Here is a 21,565-nt window from a genome sequence, read left to right as displayed (position 1 = left end):
TGGGTGTTGAAGAGGAAAGAACAGGGGTAACTTGATTTTATGACGTCTGCTGCCAAGTGTGCCCTTTTAGGAGTAACTAATCAGTTTCAAGCAATTAATCAGTTTCACAAACTGATCTAGTAGTTTTTAACCACACCGAACTTCTAACAGAGGACTCAATCCTTGCTGCGCCAATACCACCAGCAGCGTTATGTATTTAATTTATTGGTGAACGCTGGCTATAATAACTGAAGGTAGCTGTCAGCGGGGTGCAAAAACCCATCCCCTCTCCTGAAACCTCGCCGGTAAGGAAGAATAAAGAAAAATAATAAAGAAAAGTAAAGGAAAACAGAGGAAAACCCGGGCGCGGGGCTCTCTCCCCGCCGGCTCCCCTCAGGCGCTGCCGCCCCTCACGCCGCCACGCCCCCTGCGGGCGGCCCCGCGCATGCGCAGCGCGGGCGGGGCGGGGCGCCCGCGCTGCCGCGGTCACGGCCCGGCGGGTGCGCGGGGCCGCGGCCGGAGCGCGGGGTCCGCTCCTCGCAACGCCGCTCCCGGAGCCTCCGCTCCTCACCCGCGGGCACGGACAGGGAGGCCGGGGACGGCCGATATCCCTGCTGCCGCCGCTGGCGGAGCCGCAGCCATGGACGAGCAGAGCGTGGAGGTGAGCGGCGGGCGGGCGGGCGGGCGGCGCGCGCTCCCTCAGGGCGGTGAGGGGGCAGCGGCTGCGGCTTCTCCTCCGCACCCGCCCGCTTTACCGGAGCCCCTCGGAGGGTCCGTGTGCGCTGTGTGAGGAGGGGGAAGAAGGCCGAGCGGTAGCGAACGGTGTCGGCCCGGGCGCTGGGAACAGCCTGCGGCGCTGCGGGGCTTGGCTCGGGCGGGCGGGCAGGCAGCAGGTGGGGAGGGGGTAGGAAATGAGCTGGCGGAGCGCCGCGGGTGCCAGTTCCGGAGATGGACGGATCCGGGGATGGATGGATGGATGGATGGAGGGAGGGATGGAGACCTGGCGCACAGCGAACCCGCCTTGGCACCGTGGAGGTGCAGAAGTGGCTGTGACCCGGCAGCTCAGACACCTGCTGTGAGGGGCTGTGTCACAGCCAGGCTGAGGTAGAATGTGAAAGAACGGCTGAGCTTATCTCCTGTGAACGCATATGGTGCGTTTCAATGGCTTGCAGCTGTTAAAGAAGACGTTAATGTGTGGGAGATACTGTGGTATCCGTAAATTGAAGATGTCTTGCTTTTGTGCTGATTCACAATCTCAGTGCTGTGGGGAAAAAAAATGAGCTCGCCTGAAGGACCTTATGAAGTTCCAGAGTTATAACCAGAAGTATTATAACTCCTGTATGATAGAGGATGTAAAACTTCCTTATCAGTTAAAAATTATCGGTATGGAAACATTGCTTTCAAAATACCTGTCTCATTTGGAAAGGATTGATCAACCCAAGAGTGATTAAATGGGGTGGGAGAGAATTGTGGAGCTAATGGTAAGACCTTGAAAGAATAGAAGTCTTAGAAAAGTAAAAAAAACCACCCAGTTCATTTCAACACCTCTTGTATATTACACATGCATGCACTTACCATGATCTAGTAATATTTTAGTGCCAGCCCAGTGCCTGCAGGTACAACACCATTTCTTCTGGCAGCCGCTCAATCCCGTGTGAACACACGCAGGAATATCCTGGCTACAGAAAGGCCTGCTCCAAAAGAGATAAGGTCAAACAGAAAGTATTCCTTGAAGAAAGGGAATAGTGTTATAAAACTGGTGCTGGTGCAGTGTAGGAGAAGCTGAGGGGGGAGAGTCGTGGTGTGCAGGTTGTATCTCCCTCAGAGATGGGCTGTTTGGAACCGGACGAAAACCTGGCACCGTGCCTGGGAAACGAATGCAGCCCTGGTGTGTCTGAAGCATGTTTAACAATAGTGCTAATCCCCCTTTCAGAGCATTGCCGAGGTGTTCCGATGTTTCATTTGTATGGAGAAGCTGCGGGATGCCCGCCTGTGCCCTCACTGCTCCAAGCTCTGCTGTTTCAGCTGTATCCGGGTGAGTTTGCTTGGTGTAGTCTGTTCTTTCAAAGGTTTGAACTGAAAACTGACTGAGCTTATGAAAACATTCTTCTCCTGGAGTTCCAAGGTTTCCTTTTTTTTTGTTTTTTTTCCCCTCCTTTAGTTTCCCTTTCAAAACCTTTTATAACACCCCTGAGGAAGAAGTAGGCAGGCTGTGCGTTGCCTTCAGTGGTGCTAATTATAGGCACCATCTGGAATAATTGCTTTAAGGAAGAGACACACAATGATCCCTTCTTTAGCACCTCCTGAGAGTTGGTGATGCCTTTATGGAAGATAAAAGCTGGGATGGAAGTCAGACGCTGACTTTGCACCTGGGAAGGTCACGGCATCACCTCGTGTATCCTGGAGGTGTTTTATAAAGCTTGTCAGGCTGGTGTGGTGTGATCAGGTGGGGCTAAATCTTTCTCAGGGGAGTCTGAGGCAGCACCTGAATCCTCATTCCTTTGTTGAGGCCGTGGTTCCCAGCCTATCACACTCCAGTTCCAGATCCAGATGCTGTTTTGTGTTGCTGTAGCAGCAAGAGGTTCAGCTGAGGTTTCCAGACCTCCAGTAGTATTTCCAGAAATTAGAACAGACATTCATCCTTCGCTCTGAAAGCTCTGACAAGAGCTGTAGGTGAAGGATTCGTGCTGCATATTAAGGATTTTAGATGACATATTGTTGCTGGGTGGTGAGAGATTATTCATGAGACTCTTTAAATGTAGTAGAGAGCTGACAAATATAAACCCATCAACTGCTGAGCTTTTACACTTGTGAGTTGTAGTGGGCAGGTGAAGTTCTTTGCTCAGCTGTTTGTCCCTGGAGCTTTCTGGAAGAGAAAAATTCACAGGCTCCTTGTGGATTTGATCATTGAACTTCAGGTATTTAATTTGTCTATAAATAACTCAAGAGGATGAAATAAATTACCTCGAAGACTAATTAGACTCTGAAAAAGATGCTTGTGGTGACTTTTTCTTTCCTTTATTGAAACATGCTCTTTAGTCTAAGATTCTGGGGATCTGCCAGGTGGGTGGTTTCTAATGCAATATTTGGTACCTCAGAATTCTCTGTATAATTTTAACTGAAGCATCTCTGACATCTAAAGACGAGTGGTTGCTTGCTACTAAGACACAAATAGCAGCTTCTTCTGTGACTAAGTGGTTGAACAGTTAAATTGAAAATTTGCTTAACAGGGAAAACATGTAGGAAAGCTGTAATAAATGTAAAATAACTCCTAATTAGCGATAGAATGTATTTGCCTGCAGTTCTTTCATTCAGTCTGTTTAAAAAGGTTTCTCCTTTTTCCATCACAGCGTTGGCTGACTGAACAAAGAGCTCAGTGCCCTCATTGTAGGTAAGGTATTTTTAATATCAGGAATTGGGTGGATTGTCCTGTTATGATCAATCTCTTTTTCAGTGCAGGTTGCACTAAATTTATAAGCTTTAATTTTTTTTTTTTCAGACCTGCCTGCTGTTTCAATAAAAATTTGCCCTGGTATAATACTTCTAAAATGCATTCTGCTTTTGTGACAAGCTAAGCAGGATCTTTGTTCTTCCCACATAACACTGCTGTGCGTAGCTGGTGTAACAGCAGTAACTAGAGGGAATTCCTCTTTATATTCTTCTTTCAAAAGTCAGAGCTCAGGAGCTTCAGTTTTCAGGGTGAAAGTGTCCATTTTTTATGCCTGTAAATCATGTGATGTGCCTGTGCAGCCATTCTGTGTATCATTGCAGGCTGCAGTTCCCACCTCTCCCCAAATGATCAAATTGACTTAATTTTTGTTTTTTTCTCTTGGAATAACTAGTCCAGTTTCTGCTCTTTTTTACCTGTGACTCTTCTGGTAATGCAGAACTCACTTCAGTGCTTCTCCTTTTTGCTCCTGGAGCCAAATTCCTGCTCAAACTGTGCCATCCTTCTTGCAGAGCCCCCCTGCAGCTCCGAGAGCTTGTCAACTGTCGCTGGGCAGAGGAAGTCACACAGCAGCTGGACACACTTCAGCTCTGCAGCCTCACAAAGCATGAAGAGAATGAAAAGGACAAGTAAATTGAGTGTTCTTTGCATCAAGTGTTTTGTGGTTTGGATTATAGGAGCTAATTTTAGTAATGTACTCTCTGTATCTGTGAAGTGCTTCTGGAGAGAATACTAAAAGCAACGTACAAAAGGTTTTTATTGACTACAACTGCTCTTCCTGCAAAAGATGTTTAATGCTTTGCTTGCAGGATTGTGTAGCAAAACAAATGAAAATGTTTAGCTGAGTTTGTAGAAAATTCATGATACGTGTATTTTTTGGTTTAAGGTGTGAAAACCATCATGAGAAGCTCAGTGTTTTCTGCTGGACCTGCAAGAAGTGTATCTGCCACCAGTGTGCACTTTGGGGAGGAATGGTAAGGGGAGATGCACATGGTGTGAGGGACTTCAAACTTTGTGTCTGACAGTGGTTTTGAAGAGCTAGAAATGCAGTGAAACTGCTGTTGTGGCTCTTGTATTGCCATGCAAATACTGCAGTTTTAGGTGTACTTATTATTTAATAACACTGCTTGTGAAACATGATACTTTCAGTTCATAATTAGAGAAGGAAATTGAATTTTTGCCAAAAGCAGGTTAGAATTGCCTTCCTTGTTATAAACTTCATGATGTTTTGGACAAGTTCTGTTTGGTGGGGAGAGTTTTGTGAGCAAAGGAAGAAGCCTTGCTCAGAAAACACAGATAACACGTGTTGTTTAATTGTCCTGGCCTCTAATCTCCAGAGCTATTAAATTCATCAGTGTTTATCTGTCCAGTTGGGTATTCAAGGAGAAAAAGCTGTTGCTCTTTGGAATGTAAGTGGTTAACAATGTGCTGCCTTTGTTTGGGAAGGGTGTCTTAATAATAATAATGATAAAAATAAACCTTCTGTTAATATTTGATTTGGTAAAGGATTGCACAGTGAATGAAGCAGTTTATTTTTGGAGGACTCTTGAGACTCCAAATAACTCCTGATAGGAAGCTTTGATGGAATCAGAGCCAAATTCATGACTTCTTACAAAGGGAAGTGAAAGACTGACTTCCTACATACAATCTGCTTTGGAACTTTTCCAGAATGAGTGATACACTCGTAGGCTTTCTTCCCTTCTCTTTCAGGAATTTGATAGGAGTGGAATCATGTGGAAAAGAGATGCTCTATTATTCACCACCACCTCCTCCTCCTCCCCCTTTTTCTCTTTGAACAGCATGGAGGACATACTTTTAAACCACTGGCAGAAATCTACGAGCAGCATGTCACCAAAGTAAATGAAGAAGTGGCAAAGCTGAGGAGAAGACTCATGGAATTGATCAGTTTGGTGCAGGAAGTGGTAAGAAAGTTCTCCTGTTGTGGCAAAGGATAACTGTTAGAAGGTGGTGAGATTGTCCCACAGAGAGACCTTTTTGTTTTTTCATTTGACTCTTTTTATGCAATGTAGAAAGATTAAAATATTCTCAATTCTCTTTTAGAGTTAGGTAGCAGAATTTTTCTTTTGGGGTGTGCTGTTTAAAAGCTGGAGTTGCACACTTCTTTGAAAGATATATTTTTGTCAACACTTAAGTGTGTTCTGTCATGCTAAATGAGTACAAAACCACTTTTTTCTAGCAGCTTATTTTCCTTTTCCTAGGATAATAAACTGTAAATGTATTTGAGCCTGCACGATGAGCAGCTCACCAATTGGAGATGTTTGTGCACCTCCTTTTTCTTCCCTGTGGGGTAAACATGTAAAAAATCTTAATATTGACACGTTCAGCTTGGGCAGTTTCAGTGGGAATTCCAGTAACTTGATGCAGTTTCTTGTATCCCAGGAAGGATTTCTTTTGTGCTCTGTTACATTTATGATGTGTGGTCTTTGTGCACATGAAATCAGGAACTTTTGGAGTGTGTTGCTGTATGATTTTTGCCCGTTGTTCAGGTGCCACATGCACTGATAGTTTTGCTCTTTTCCAGCTCAGGTGTGACTTTGTAAACACAGGTGTTGTGATAAAATGTTGAGAGTTTGTGGCCTTACCCTGGCAGGGAGAAGGGTGCTGGTTTTATCCATTATTATTACCACAAAACTTTACTGGTTTTATCACATTATTCTTGTTACCACAAAGAAAAAAGCACTCTTCTGTGCTGTTCAACTTGCAGAAGAGAAACTGGCAGCTGCATTTACAGGTCTGATTCTAAAGAATCCCCACATGACAGATCCCTGTGTGATCAGTGTCGCTCAGCTGCCCAGTTAACCTTTGGGCGCTCTGAGGGATCCGGTGAAATCTCCAGGAATGCAGCTCATCAAAAACAGCACTCCTGTCTTCCCTCTTAGGGGATTTAGGGACACTTAAACATTTCTGGGGTCTGAGGGAGCGGAGCCAAGGTGTGACTGAGTGGGAGAGGCAGCTGTGTGAAGGTTTTGTCCCCGTGCAGGAGCGGAACGTGGAGGCCGTGCGCAGCGCCAAGGACGAGCGCGTGCGGGAGATCCGCAACGCCGTGGAGATGATGATCGCCCGCCTGGACACCCAGCTCAAGAACAAGCTCATCACTCTCATGGGTGGGTACTGGCCTCTGTGAGGAGGAGGAGAAATGTATTAACAATGTGTAAATCCACTGAGAAACTTTGTTTCCCTGAGAGGGTGACTCCTTCCATGCTGTGGTGTTGGGCAAGTTCGCTGCTGGCAGAAAACTTCCACCTGCAGCAAAGCTTTTGGTTAATGATGTAGTTACTGTGGTAAGTTCTAAATTGGACATAACCTGATTATATTCTGTTAAAAACTCCTATATAATCACTTGGAAAACATTCCCATCTAGCTGGAAGTTATTTAGCAAGTTTCAACTAAAGTGCTTTTACTTCATCATTTATGTTGGTCAAAAAGTGCATCTTTCTAATTTGATAAGTTTGAAAATACATCTTTGTAATAGATACTCCTTTTAGTGTAATTTTAATATGAGGGGGGGCTTTTCTGGATAAGAGTCAAACCTGCTTTTCTTTCTGTCCATAAAAGCACCCCAGAACAACAAACCTGTCATTTCTGGGACACAGAGTGCTTAGTTACTGACTTAACCTCAAATGAATTCTTCAGTGCAGCTCTAATCAAAAATGTGGACTTGCTTTTCAGATGCTTTCTCAATCAAGCTTGGTACATTTAGAAATCCTTTACCTTAGTGTGTTCTAGGGCAGCTTCCAGTGAAAACAAATGAAAGAAAAGTACACTTTCTTAAGAAACAATATGTGTTTTAGGGTTTTTTTAACATCTTTTCTTTAACCAGGTCAAAAGACATCACTTACTCAAGAAACTGAACTTCTGGAAACCCTGCTTCAAGAAGTAGAACATCAGGTAATTATGAAAAGAGATTAAATGTTGTGTAGATAGGCCAACTGAGGAGGGATCTTTCTTACTTACTTTTTTATTTCAAAAATATTACTTGATGGATATTTCTGAAGGATATATTTTCATTGATGTGGCCTTAGGTTGCACAATTGCTTCTTAAAAATAAGTGCATCTTCTAGAAATACTCAAAGGTGTTGTGTTGCTTGAAAAATTACTACAGAGATTAGTGGCAATATCATACAAAATTACCCAGTTCTGTGTAAATTAGTTTAATCTAAGGGAAATACATAGTGGCTGTTGTAACTGCCAGTGTGGAATTCCACAAAACAAAATAACCCAAACCCAAAACCTTCAAGCTCCATTTTGACATTGTGTTGTGGGTAAACTTTCTGAAGCTGTGACAAACAGGTAATTCAGTTGTTTAAAACCAAAAGGGGATAAATCCTTTGACTTTTACTGAGCTAAGGATTTTTTCCCCTTCTTTTTTCCCCTCCTAGTTACGGTCCTGCAGCAAGAGTGAGCTGATATCCAAAAGTTCAGAGATCCTGATGATGTTCCAGCAGGTCCATCGAAAGCCCATGGCCTCATTTGTCACCACTCCTGTCCCCCCAGACTTCACAAGGTGAGTGTTGCACTTCTGTTCTGTTTGTTCAGTGCTTAAAAACATGTTTAAAGTACCTGAGAGAAGAGAGTCCTCTTAACTTACTCCTTGTAGTAACCTGTGCTGCAAGTAGGCTCTTCTGTCCCAGCAGAGCTTATTTTGTGTCTGTAGTCCCTGCTGGGGAGTCAGGACAGTGGGTTCCAGCTCACAGTTTTTTTTTTTTTTTCTCTTTTACACGTAGTTTACTGATTTGCCCTTTCTTCTCTTATTATTGGGTCATTCAGTATATAATTGCCAGGCTCTCATGAGATGCCTCTGCAGGTCACCTTAATTCAGAATATACAGCCAAAATCACTTCATAGCACAATTCTTCATCAGGAGAATGCTGCTGGCTTCTGAGGGAGCCTGTGCTGAAAAAATGTCTCCAAGAAATAGAAAGTCAGAGAAGTCTCAAGAATTCCTCAGCAAAATTTGGTTTGGCTGTGTCTTGGTTTAAATCTGAATGTTTATTTTTCAATGGCACCAAGGTACCTCCTCCTAAGGAGGTGTATAAATGGAATTATACTGCAAAAACCCAGTGTAGTTCTCGTGAATTTAAGTGGCTCTGGTGACCTGAAACATCTAAAGTTCTACAGATTGCAAAAGTTGGGATTTTTAATGCCATGTTATTCAAGTGTAATATATTTATTCTTTTCCCCCACAGTGAATTGGTCCCAGCCTATGACTCAACTACATTTGTCTTGGAAAACTTCAGGTAAGAATATATCTTTAATTACTGTGAGTACTGGCAACATCCTTCTGTTCCTTCCGTACAGGAGAAATGTTATTTAAAACACAGAACAGCCTCTACAGAAAACAGCGAGATGTAGACTAAACTATGGGAATCCCATTAAAAATATCGTGTTTACTGGATGGATAATCATTTTCCATGATAAAGACAATTCTCTGTGCAGCTCATGGGTTTTGCTTTGTCCCAGTACCAAATGTTTTTCTTCCTCTCTCACCAGCACCTTGCGGCAGCGAGCGGATCCTGTGTACAGCCCTCCCCTGCAGGTGTCAGGACTGTGCTGGAGATTAAAAGTTTACCCGGTGAGTTATGTCTTCAGCTGGAGTTGTTATCCCATCCCAACTCATTCCCAGGCTTTCCAGTGAGGAATCATGTTTGTCTCATGCTGTATATGAAAAGCTGTAGGAAAAGAACATTATAAGAGTTGATCACCAACCATTGGAGAATTCCCTCTCTGCCTCCAGATCTCCAGTGAGAGCATGCTCAGTATAGTTTGGTTAATTTAGAAGCAATTAAAGATGGTTCCTACTAATATTGCAGAGGAACTTTGATGGATATTTTGATGTCTCAGGGATTTTTGCAGATGTTCCTTACAGAACTGAGGTATAGAGTAACTTACCCTGTTTGAGTAATAATTCCTGGGGATGGTGGGAGGAGGACCAGGCATTTGTTCTTGACTCTGCATCCAGCTCTCAAACTGGACATTAAAATGTGTATTTTGCTATGCCACTTCAATGGGCTGAATATTCCAGTTTCTGAAGCTTTGTCCATGTTGGAATGTTGACCCCCAAGCTGGGATCTTTCCACATTCCCTGCTTTGGTCAGTGCTGCTCCTGCAGCTGTGTGGAGAAGCAGGAGTTTGGTGGTGGAGCACCAGCTCTGTCTTAATGATTTTTGTGGCATCCATGAAGAATTGGCTCCATAAGTTGAGCCCATGGATGCCCAGAATTGAATTATTGCAGTGCAGAGGTGGAACTGTGTGGAAGTTTCCAGAGTATTGTAAATTCAGGATTAGCTACTTGAGCTGTGCTGTCAGAAGGCATTAAAATTTATTTTTTCAATGGTAAGTTGAAATGTTTCTTCAAGCTGGAGGATTCAAGTTGAGCCATTCTTCATCCTTGATTCAGGTGAGTGTGATGGAGGTTTTGCTGTATTTTTTTCTTGACTTCTGGTGACTCTAATACTGTTTCTGAGTTAACTGCCCTAACTTTTCATGTTGCATGGGATTTTTTTCTGAACAAATTGCTCTCTTCTCAAAAATTAAGTAGTTTTGAAATGTGACTGTATGTGAAATATTTCAGAACTAATGTTTAACCTAAAATAATGTTTTTCTGATACATTGTTTGTCTATTCAGACTTCCACTTAGTCAAATATCTAAAGTGTTAATAGAGTAATTAAAGCTTTGTCTTGAGATTTATATCTGAGATACCAATGCTAGACTGTGAATGTGCTTCTTGTTGATTCAAGTTACCGTAGGAGGTCACTGAAGACTAAAAATCACAACTGTAATATCCAAAGTAGATTCCTGCTGCAAATCCAGGGTTGATTGAAGCTGTTTTCTAAACTTCTCTAAGTCTTCTGTATCAAATTGTTTTGTTTTTAATTTTTTTTCTCTTTTTTCCTTTCTATTTTTAATCAACATCTTGTTTTTATTTCAAGGATGGAAATGGAGTAGTTCGAGGCTACTACCTGTCAGTGTTCCTGGAGCTGTCTGCTGGATTGCCAGAGACATCCAAGTAAGCAAAGCTGCAGTGAGAACAGATGTTGGGGTTTTTTCTGTCAGAGACTTTGAAAAAGAATGGTGAGACTTCTGTTGTCCGTTGAGCTGTGAATCAGGCACAGAGATAATACTTTAAAGTTGTTACTCAGTGGCTTTCTTGAGATAAAAAATAAGCTGGTAAAACAACTGATAAGAGTATCTGTGTAGCAGTTCAGCCCTGGAGTTCACTCTGCTCCCAGTTCCTGCTCTCTTTTATTTTTCACTGTGTATTTATGTGTTCAGTAAAATTTTAATCCTGACTCACTCGTTCCGCTGGGCAAGAAAGTGCAGCTCTTAAACCACTCAGCAATTCTGACATCTTTTGGTCCAAATGCCTGTTACTTTCCCCTGGCCAGGTATGAATACCGTGTAGAAATGGTTCACCAGTCCACCAATGATCCCACCAAAAACATCATCCGGGAATTCGCCTCTGATTTTGAAGTTGGGGAGTGCTGGGGGTACAACCGATTCTTCCGCCTGGACCTGCTGGCCAACGAGGGCTACCTGAACCGGCAGAACGACACCGTGATCCTCAGGTGGGGCTTCTGCTCTCCTCCCCAAGGGTCACCACAAATCTGCTGCTGAAATAGGGAATCGTTTCCCAGTTTGAATTTAAAGTATTGGTGGCATCTCTTGTTCCAAGAGGATTTCACTCTCTCGGCGGATTTAAAGAAGGAAATGTGCTAAAGGCAGTTGTGGAGTATTTTAAGTGTATCTTCCTCTGAGGAGTGCCTGCTCCTGGCATTAGTAAGATTAGCTACCAGAATTAAAGGAAAAAGGTACTTTCTCCCCATCTTTAGAAACAGTTTTAGTGAGCATTGGAGAACTTTGGGAATAAAAGTCTGTGAGTCCCTGCTACAGAACTCACTGTGGCCGGTCAGGGTGTTCAGGACACCGAGTCCACAAGGACCTGTTGTCTGTTAATTTTATTTCACCACTAGACTTTAGGTTTTAAGTTTTTTTTGCAGGGCTTTTTGGATGGAGGGAGGGACATTTAAAAACAAACCTCAAACCAAACAAACTCCCTCAAGAAAAGCCTTTTCAAACGTTCCTTTGAAGGTTCCAAGTGCGCTCACCAACCTTCTTCCAGAAGTGCCGGGATCAGCACTGGTACATTGCTCAGCTGGAAGCAGCTCAGACAAGTTACATCCAGCAAATAAATAACCTGAAAGAAGTAAGTGGGATGTTTGTGAATATAAAAATCACCTCTTGGAATGTATCTGCAGGTCAACAAAGGTGCTTGATTTGCTGCTGCTGCTCCATTTTTGTCTTCTCTGTTATTTTTGTGATCTTCCAGAGGCTCGCGATTGAACTGTCCCGGACTCAGAAATCCCGAGGGGTTTCCCCTCCAGACACTCACCTCAGTCCCCAGAATGATGAGGGCTCAGAAACAAGAGCAAAGAAACCTGGACAAAGCATTGAAACACTGCTTGAGAACTTCACTGCTCCAGGACTAGCACGGGAGAACAAGGAAGAGGAGGAAGAGAAGACTCAGCATGAAGACTTTAATGTAGGAATTCTCTGTTTCCTACCTCTGTTTACATGTAGCTTCTTTGATAAGGCAGCAATAGAAACAGGGGAAGCTGTGAATTGTAAATGAGGTTTATTATCCTTGCAATGGAAATAGGAGATGACACACTTGAGAGCTGTGAGTGAGAGGTGACTCCAGAGAGATGTTCCAGAATATCTGAAAGATCCCACCACAAAAAGTCTCCGAGTTGCAGCTGAAAAATCTGACTTGTGTTTGTTCTTTAATGTGCTTTGAGAGCCACCTCACTGCAGTGTGATAGTGACACTGGGGACAGAGAGTGTCTGCTCATAGCTTTTGGGGATGCATCAAAGTGCTACTGAATGTTTCTAGATCAAACACCTCCTGTTTTTCCTGCAGCACGAGCTCTCAGATGGTGACCTGGATATAGATCTTGCTGGAGAAGATGAGGTGAACCACCTCGATGGCAGCAGCTCTTCAGCAAGTTCAACAGCAACCAGTAACACTGAAGAAAATGATATTGATGAAGAAACTATGTAAGTAGCTAAAAATGTCTTTCAGATCATCCTGTACCCAGGGTAATCATCCTAATTCCAGTGGAAACTGAGTAATTTGCTGAGGTGTGTGGGATTCCAGTGTGATTTGAGAGGTGGTTCCTATACTGGGAACAACACAAACTCATAGCGTTAGTGCTAAACATTGAATTTTTGGTCAGCTAATTAGTGTCTTTCTGATCTCTTTATTTACGTTAGTGCTGCACTCTGTCTTTGACAAGTGATAATCTGTGAAGGTTCTTTCCCAAAACACTATTAAGGAATCTGTCTCAGCGCTGTAACAGAGTAGAGGGCTGGTACTGGGAAGTGTTGCAGCAGTAGGAGAGTGATGATGAGGACAGGTACTTAAATTAGGAAATTCAAGACTGAGCAGAGCTGATGTCAAATCCTGGGATCTTAATTAAAACATGAGAATCTGCTGCTGCACTTAGAAACATTGGAGTTTGCAGCACCACATTTTGCAGTCTAAGTACATACAGCACTTTTGGCCTCTTGGTTAACAGTCATTTAATTACTGCACTTCCTTTGTTCAGTTTGGCTAGCTTGGAATGCAGGAAATACAATTTACAGCACTTTATGTTGTTTTTTGAGGTTTGTGCCACAGCATTTAACAAGAGCTAAGGAAAGCTAACAGTTGTGTTCTCCTTTTCCCACCCTGATCATCCCTGAAGGTCTGGAGAGAATGATGTGGAATACAGCAGCACTATGGAGCTGGAAGATGGAGATCTCATGGAGGATGCAGCAGCTGCTGCTACTCCTGGAGCATCAGGTATGAAAAACAACTCCAGAATTCCCATAAAAGTGAAACGCTGCTGGATTCCTTCCCCTGCTCCTCTTGGAAGCAAAGCCAAGCTGTGTGTTCTGCAGGCAGTTCTATTTTGGGAACTGCTGCATCATGTGGTTTGTACTGATTATTGCAGTGTAGCAGAAACACTTCATTGGTTCAATAAAAAAAAAAGGGGGAGGAAATAATCTGAATGTGCTGGTTTAAAAATGATGGCAAAGTTTGGAGGGTGGCTTCGAAATTCCTTGTATTACAGACAAGAGAAGACTGACAAGGGATTTTTACTGATGTCAGTGTGACCTCTGAGTGGGTGACACATTCACTTGGGGTTTAGTGCACTGCAAAGCCTAAAGAATGTGGAGGGAATGGAGCAAAGAATCCTCACAAGTCAAGCAGAAATACATTTTAAATGCAACATAAGGTGTTCTGGGATTTTTTTGTAGCCTGGAGATGATCACAGCCCAAATTAGCCACAAGATTCTGAAAGAAATGTGTATCTAGATGGAATATAGGGAGATATTGTGGAATCTGAGTATATTTATTTAGGATGAAGATACCAGAAGTGGTGTTTGTGCTGCTGTAAAAGTCTGTTGGTGCTTGAGAGACAGAATTCCCTGTCTTGAAGTTCTGGAGGTCAGGGAGGGACAAGTTTGTCTCCTCATTCCTTTAGAGTAACTCTCATCTTTGCATTGATTTGTTAACAAATTTGTTCATGAAGAGATTTTTATAAAAAGTATGAAGTGAAGCACTTCCCCCTTTCCAGCTGTTTTTATCTTACTATTTAATTAGCAGCACATCTGATTGCTTTCAGCATCCAGAAATCCACTAAATACCCACGTCTCCTTAATTTCACGGCATAAATTCATTCCTAATCTACTTGTGTGACTCTTCTTGTTTTTCCCAGGGAAGAAAGCATCCCTGTGTCCCACACCTCCCACCTTTGTGTCTCTCCTGCTCAGGTACCAGCCACAGCTACAGCAGTGCCAGTGGGAGACCCTCGCGGCGTGGAGCCAGCGCCCTGGGCTCCACAGCCAGCAGCAGCTTGCTGGATATAGATCCCCTCATTCTGATCCACTTGTTGGACCTAAAAGACAGAAATGGCATGGAAAACCTCTGGGGCCTTCAGCCACGTCCTCCTGCCTCTCTTCTGCAGAGCAGAGGTAACTACACCACGTGTCTGATGGTTTCATTCCACCTGGAAGTGCAGGGGGTGACTGAAAAGCTCCTTTTCTGGGAGGGGATGGCACTGGAAGCCAACACAACACACAATTCTGAGCTGAGGCAGCAGCTCCACCTCTCCCTGCACACAGCTGGAGTGGCTGGGAGTACTTGGAGCACGGTGCAAGCCAGAAAGATAAATCCTGGAATTTAGAGGCCGTTAGAGCTAGAAAAATGTGAGTGCTTGTAAGGGCTGGAAAAGGATAAAAAAAAAAAATTGATCAAAATGTCAGGAGCCAAAAATAGCGATGGTGTTTAAATAATTGAGGAGTATTTGTGGTTCAGTTGGGATCCTTGACCCGAAAATACAAATTCACTCCATGTGCAGCAGCAGAGCTGGCAGCCCTGGCTCTTCCTGGAGGTTGCTTGTTCCTCTGGTAGTGAGGAATTAAATTTATTATTGAGGTTTGATAGAATTTTGTCATGATTGACACTTATTTGAACTGCTGGCCCAGAACCATTTGGTGACTTTCTAGAACAGAAAGAGAAATAAATGTCCCTTTGCTACAAGTGATGCTTGGGTTTGCTGCCACAATGCCATTGGTGGCAGTGAATTTAAAAGCTGGCTCAAACTCTTTGTTCCTTTGTCATTAGCTTTTTAAATGGGGTTACATAAACAGCCATGAATTTTCAGTGAATGTAATCCATATTTCCAAAAATGGAAGTCACTTCTAGAAGAAGTTAAAAAAAAAAAAAAAGGGAACAGCACATGAACTGTGAGTCCCAGTTCTGTTTTGCTTTTGGAAAAAGCCCTGGACAAAAGGAGCTCAGGAGAGGGCACTGAACTTTGTGCTGTGCCACTCAGGCAGGGTGAAGCTCTCCTGTTGTGCTGAGCTGTGTGAATCTTTAGCTACTGAACACACAGCCAAAATCACCTGTTTTGTGGAGCTTCCCTTGGGATTTGACTGTTCCAGTGAAATTGAACTTGGTCAGTAAAGACAAAGCTGCTGTTCCATTTGGAGTTTGCCAGACCTCACCTTCTGAGGTGAAGGTTTCTAAGAGCCACTTGACTTTACAGTTTGGAACGGCTGAATTTGCAGAGAAACACAGAAATGATAACACTTCAGATAGATCCAGCTTGATCTAATTCCAGCTGGGCAACAGAGAGGCTTATTCAGGTATTGCCTGCTCAGCCTGGTATTCTGCTGTGAGGTACTTAAGGGAATTCCTTCCCTGGCTGCAGATTTCTCTGAGTTCCCTGTGTTATGAGATATTGGTGGTCTGAGAATCTTCTACACACAGTCAACAAGTTTTATAAAAACAAATTTGACATGAACTGGCAGCCTGGCTGGCAAGGTGGTGGCTCAGGTGTCACCAGAATTCCTGCAGCAGTACTGGGAGCCTGGCTTCTCCCAGTGAGCAGGACTGGGGACCTTCTTCCATGACTGGGAACAAAACCCTGCTGTGCCAGCAGCTTGGCAGTGCCTGCAGGCTCAGTGTGGTGCAGTGCCAGGACAGAATGTGTGTCCCTCACTTGTACAGCAGGATAAAAGGTACAATTCTTAGGTATCCATGTTTCTCTGAGAATGGTTTTCCTTACCTGCTGTGTTCTCTGCCTGTTCCTTTGGCAAAGCCTCATCCTATTCCCTGAAGGATCGAGACCAGCGCAGGCACCAGGCCATGTGGAGGGTGCCCCCAGACCTGAAGATGCTGAAAAGACTCAAAACCCAGATGGCAGAAGTTCGGAGCAAAATGTCTGATGTGAAGAACCAGCTGTCTGAAGTGAGGAGCAGCAACGCTGGCTCAGGGGAGGGACAGCCCAGCTTCTTCTCCATCGAGCAGGGAGCCCTGGCTGCCTGTGGCACTGACAGCTGCAGCAAGCTGCAGGAAATAGGGATGGAGCTGCTGACCAAGTCTTCAGTCACCAGTTGTTACATAAGGAATTGTAAGTGCATGGAGAAAAGGGGGGTTTAATCACTCTTACAGGTGGTTCATGTCCCCAGGCAGTTCCTCATACTCGGGTTCAGCTGGAAGATCAGAAATGTAAACCTGCCCTGCCCTTTCAAACAGCACAGGCACTGCCAGACCTGATGCAATGTTCTGAGGTTTAACCCAGTGTCAGACTGCTCTGAGCTGGTCACTCCCTTGGCTGCTCTGCACCAGGCCCATCTGGGAACTCGAGAGAGCAAATTACAGAAACCTGAAATGCGAGAGTAAGCCAGGGTTTGGGTTTGTCTATCATTTATATTCTCGTGCTGGCTGAAGGAATGTGGGTGAAGCTTTCTGAAGGATGTTCCTGTGTAAGGAAGTGAACATGACTTGTGCAGCCCAGGCCTCTGACAGGAAGGTGTGGAAGGATTTTGTGCAGGACTGGGAGTTAATGAACATCGAGAATAACGTGGAGCTTCACTTACAACAAGCATAAGGCCAGGGTACAGCAGTGCTTTGACTGAACACTGGTCACATGTTTACACTTTTTTTTTTGCAGCTGCCAGTAAGAAAAGCACCTCAGCCAAGCCCCTTCGCTCGGGAGCTGCTGGGAGCCTGTCCCTGAGGAGAGCCATGGACGGTGGGGACGGGAACCTGCGCCTGAAGGGGGACAGCCACCCTGCTGAGGGTACTGGGGCACTGCCACCTGGGCCGTGGGACTGGCATCTCTGCTACAGAAGCTTCTCAATGAGTCTTTTATTTGGCAACTGGAGTTTCCCTTTAATTTGCATGGATGCTTTTTCCTACACTGTACCTCTGGTAGCTGAGCTGGGGGGCAGCAGCTCACATTCACTGACCACAGCATAAATATGTGTGTTATGTTCTGGTCTCTCAGCAAATACCACAGGAGTGAATTTGACAGTGAAAATCCAGGATTAAACAGCACTGAGCCAGGTTTAAATTGTGATTTGGCTTAGAGGGAACTCAAGGAAACTCCAATAAGAATTTTATGCTAGTGCTGCTCCTGAGTTGCACAATGCCCTTCCTTTAGTGCAAGCACAGGGAAACCCCTGACACAGAAATTGGTATTTTGCTCCTCTCCTGCATTCAGAGGAGGAGGGGAGGACCACAAGGATCTCATTTGTGCTCTCCTTGCTCAGGAGGCCTGGGGGGCTCCAAGCTGAGTGCTCGGCCCCACGCTCGGGCCCTGGCCGGCCCCGGCGCCGCCGAGGCGCTGCCCAAGCAGGAGGAGACGCCCTGTGAGGGATCAGACTCTGAGCTGGGAGCTGCTGCCTTGAATGGCTTGGCTGCTGTGGAGAAGAACAGAAAAGTTGGTGCTCTGGGGTAAGGGTTTCTTCATTTTTCCTCTTATCTCCTCCCCCACCTTCCCTTGATCTGCAAAAACCCCACAATCTCCTAAAACCAGGTGCTTGTAGCATGAAAGAGAAATTACTTTGAAGTTTACTTGGTTGCTGCTGTTCCCTCTGGACAGCAATTTTTGGGTTTATAACTAGGTTACAAGTTGTCTTTTTTTCTTTTTTTTTTTTTTTTTTTCATTTTTCTCTTATTTTGATCAGCTCTGGCTGGAATCTGACACTTGGAATTGAAAGGCAGCCCAGGTCTGCTTTCCCACTGTTCCACACAAAATACCCTCTAAATGAAATTTAATCACTTTTGATTTCCTCATTTAAAATGATCTTTTTCACTCTTAACTCGATTTTTCAGCCATTCCATGATAATTTTCTGTTGGCCACCTAAGCAAAGGGCAATGGTGTTTTCAGGTTATTTTTTCTAAATAAGTAGAGTCACCTTTTTTGGAAAATATTCAAACTTCTCAATATTTTTTGATTGATTTAGAAATATTCAAGTGTTTAAAAAGCTGGAAGTTTAAGTGAGTGTGCAGAAGACTTAAGCAAGGAGTAAAGCTCAATGTGGCACTAAAAGGCTTTGTTTCCACAACTGAGTTCAGGCTGAATTTCTAACGTGGGGTTTTGTATTTCTCCTAAATTCTTTCCCAAGCTCAAACTCCAAGGGATGTCGGACGGAAGGAGCTCAGCCTGGTGGCCTGGAGAGCAGCTCTGAGCCCGGGGAGCTGCAGGGGATGGGCTCTGAAGGTGCCTCTGCAGGAGCAGAGGAAGGTAAATTGGATTTTGTGGGGGGCAGGTGCAGCGTGGCCGCGCTCCGGGCGCTGCTGCTGCGCCTCTGGAGCGGGGAAGGAGGAGAGAAAGCCACCCCCAAAAGCTGCTTCCATGGCTGTTGAACTTTGCTGTGAGGTGCAGAATAAATCTGAGTGAGCACAGAAGATCTCTGTGTGGCTGCTGTCCGGGCAGGCTCGGGGCTGGCACTGGGGCCGTGGCTCTCTGGACAAGCAGCTGCTTTTTGTACCTTGAGACAGCTCCAGGTCTTGGCTTTGCTGTTCAGTGGAGTGGCCTTGAGAAGAAGTTCATATCTCATTTAAATAGTTGCCAGTGACCTTGGCTGGTAATTCTGCTGCCTTCAGGGACAGCCCCCTGTGGTAACTTTCTCCACAGCCACACAAGAGCCTCTCTAGCAGTTCATTTGTGCTGGGTGTTGTGGTGCATAATCCAGTTTCCTTAGAGACTTGAAGGAAAGTTTCCCCCCTCCCTTCCTGCATCCTTTCCATGCTGGAAAAAAATAACACTGCTTTTTTTTTTCCCTTCTGAAAGTCCACATAGAGTTTTTCTTATCTTGCTAAAACTCTCCTGCCTTCCACCCCTGCACTAATTTGAATTTCAATGACTGGATTGTAGCACAAAGCCTATATTAAGGTGCCAGCATCCATCTCGAGCTGCAGTGTGCAATATTGTGTGGGAGTTGGCATTTACAGAAGGTCTCTCAGTGACAAAACTGAATTTCTGCTCTTAGTCACTGCAGCATGATCGTGATGTGCTCCTGCAGTTCTGCTCTCAGAGCAGGGAGCCCAATAGGAAAACACTTTAGAAACTGAAATACTTCATTGTTAAAAACCCCAGGAAGCAAATATTACAATATTTTTTTCCCTTCAGAGGGAAAACTACAGTAGAATTGGCCCCTCAGTTTGCTTTTTCTTTGCAATGAGTATCAGCCTTTAAGAAGTAGAGCCAAGCAGACCCTGTGTTGTCCATGGAGAGTTCTGGCTGCCCAGTGCACACCCAAGGTCATCACCTGGAGTCAGCAGCAGCTCTGCTTCTGCTTTGGAGGGGAAATTTGTTGTGTGAGACTCAAACACACTATTGCTGCTTGAAAGCTCTGGTAGGTCCACCTGCCCCACAGGTTGTGCTGCCTTTTAGCTCCCAGAAAAGCAACTTTTATTTTCTGTCCCAGTTGCAGAGTAGACTGAGCAGCTCAGCTGGTGACACGGGACAAATCCAGCTGTGCTGAGGGCTGGTACCCAGTGCTCTGTCAGACCCCTGAGTGCTTGGGAAGTGCTCCAGATCCCAGGAGCTGGCAGGAACTCTTCCACAGGGCCAAGTCAGACATTTCAGCTGTGCAGATCGTGCTGCCATCACTGTGCCCTGGGTGTCTGTGGTCTCTCTTGCAGCTGGGGTGTGTCAGAAGCACGTCCTTCACCTCCTGCCAGGGATGAGCAGTGACAGTGACATCGAATGTGACACGGAGAACGAGGAGCAGGAAGATGCCACCTCTCCCTCCGAGGTGTTCAACCAGGCCTTCTCTGTCCAGCCCTCCAGTGAAGGTAGAGCTGCTTAGAGCCCCTCTTCCCAAACATTCCCAGTCTTCCCAGAGCTCCTCGGATGCAGATCCCTGGAGGGGGCTGTGGAGGTGTTAAAGCTCCAAGTGCCAGTAAGATTTTGAACTCTTCTCTTGGGATCCCAATTAAAACAGCTCAAAACAGGAGAGGGAAATTCTTGCTAGCCTTGAGAAGTCAGTTTAGGTGAGTCTCCTGGGAAGGGCTGGAAAACCCAGAGCTCCAGTTCCCAACTGGAACTCCCTGTGTGCCAGGATTGGCACTGTAAGTAGGCTAATTCCAGGGAGGTAACCACTGCCTTAGACATGGATTTGCATCTTAATTGGCAGCAGTGTGTTTCCAGCAGTTCACTGGAGCTTCAGAAAGTCCCCTGGCTGAGTTTTCACTTCCAATCCAGCGGATCAAAGCTGTGAGGCCAGGGGGTGAAGTTTTGGCCTGGGTGAAGGGAGGGGAGGGAGCATTCCCTGGCTGCTCCAGTGCTTGCTGTGAGGGTGACTGGGCTTTGCTGGTGTTGTGTTCACCCTCAGGGCACTCCTCGGTGTTGCCAGATGGGGATCAGGCCAGTTCTGAGGATCTCAGCTTTGTCCCTGGAGATGACAGCACCAGGTAACTGGGAAGGTTCTCCTTGGAGCCACTGCTCAGCCTGTGCCAGCTCATCCTGAGCTCCCTCTGGCTCTGAGGCAGTCTGGGAGGGAGGGCTGAGCTCTAAATGCATCCAAAACTGACTGGGTTGAAGTAGCTGGCATAAAATTTTAACTCTTAGATTGTGTGTTTATCTGAAGCCTTAAAACTGCTCCAGCAGGAGAGTTTTCAGTGCCAACTGACTTTGTTTGGAGCAGGTAGAGCGTGGGCTCGGGGCCTGAAGACCCATGGCTGCATCCCTGGGAGAGGTGTGTGCATTCCCTGGAGCTGAGCCCCAGGCTGCTGCCCGTGGCTGTGCCCTCTCCTCTCTGGCAAACGTGGTTCTTCTGCCATTGTCTTACGCTGCCCCCGGGGCACAGGGACCTTTGCAGGCCTGGCACTGAGGGGTGGCACTGCTGCTCCACCAGCCTCAGCTGCTCTGAGGAGTCGTGGGGAAGGTGCTGAGCCCCATCCCGGGGGATGAGTGTCCTGCTGTGCCACTGGAATGAGCACGAGTGTGTGACTGTCCTTTGGAATGCTGGGGGAAAACAGCCACCACTGCAACTGATTTCCCCAGTTGGTGACGTGGACCAACCACACCCATTGCCAAACTCTTTGTTGCATTTTGAGCTGCTGAAGTCCTTGTGAAGCTCCTCTGGGAGCTGATGCCTGGTTAGTGACAAAGCATGAGCCCTGTCAGTACCTGCCTGGTGTTGTCCTCGTGTGGCTGCCTGTGCCCTGTGTCCGTGTGAATGTGCTCTACAACTCCTAGTTTAAAACTGTTTGCACTTTGTTAATAAAATGAATGTTGAAATCTGAATTTCAGGTGTTTTGTGTGTGGATAAT

The 21,565-nt window shown here is 45.3% G+C and overlaps 1 protein-coding gene across 2 annotated transcripts; it reads left to right on the top strand.

Annotated features, from left to right (window-relative positions):
* Positions 1-474: 474 nt before the first annotated feature.
* On the top strand, positions 475-21,539 carry TRIM37 (tripartite motif containing 37). Of its 2 annotated transcripts, none has more exons than XM_053961031.1 (25): positions 475-640; positions 1,913-2,014; positions 3,330-3,370; positions 3,940-4,056; positions 4,314-4,401; positions 5,227-5,349; positions 6,429-6,552; positions 7,269-7,336; positions 7,828-7,952; positions 8,635-8,685; positions 8,939-9,020; positions 10,379-10,455; positions 10,835-11,014; positions 11,538-11,652; positions 11,776-11,988; positions 12,367-12,503; positions 13,193-13,290; positions 14,265-14,465; positions 16,097-16,408; positions 16,952-17,080; positions 17,553-17,736; positions 18,412-18,530; positions 19,934-20,086; positions 20,626-20,704; positions 20,938-21,539. In XM_053961031.1, exons 1-25 carry the CDS (start codon positions 620-622, stop codon positions 20,939-20,941), a joined length of 2,943 nt encoding a protein of 980 aa, XP_053817006.1. In that variant the 5' UTR covers positions 475-619; the 3' UTR covers positions 20,942-21,539. The 2 variants fall into 2 exon arrangements, with proteins under 2 accessions (XP_053817006.1, XP_053817008.1); XM_053961033.1 differs by lacking the exon at positions 475-640 and adding an exon at positions 733-750.
* Positions 21,540-21,565: the final 26 nt, after the last annotated feature.

Source organism: Vidua chalybeata, chromosome 20 (genome assembly GCF_026979565.1).
Source record: "Vidua chalybeata isolate OUT-0048 chromosome 20, bVidCha1 merged haplotype, whole genome shotgun sequence".
Lineage (NCBI taxonomy): Eukaryota > Metazoa > Chordata > Aves > Passeriformes > Viduidae > Vidua > Vidua chalybeata.
The sequence above is the reverse complement of the archived record's forward strand: the minus strand, read 5'-3'. Positions and strand labels throughout refer to the sequence as shown.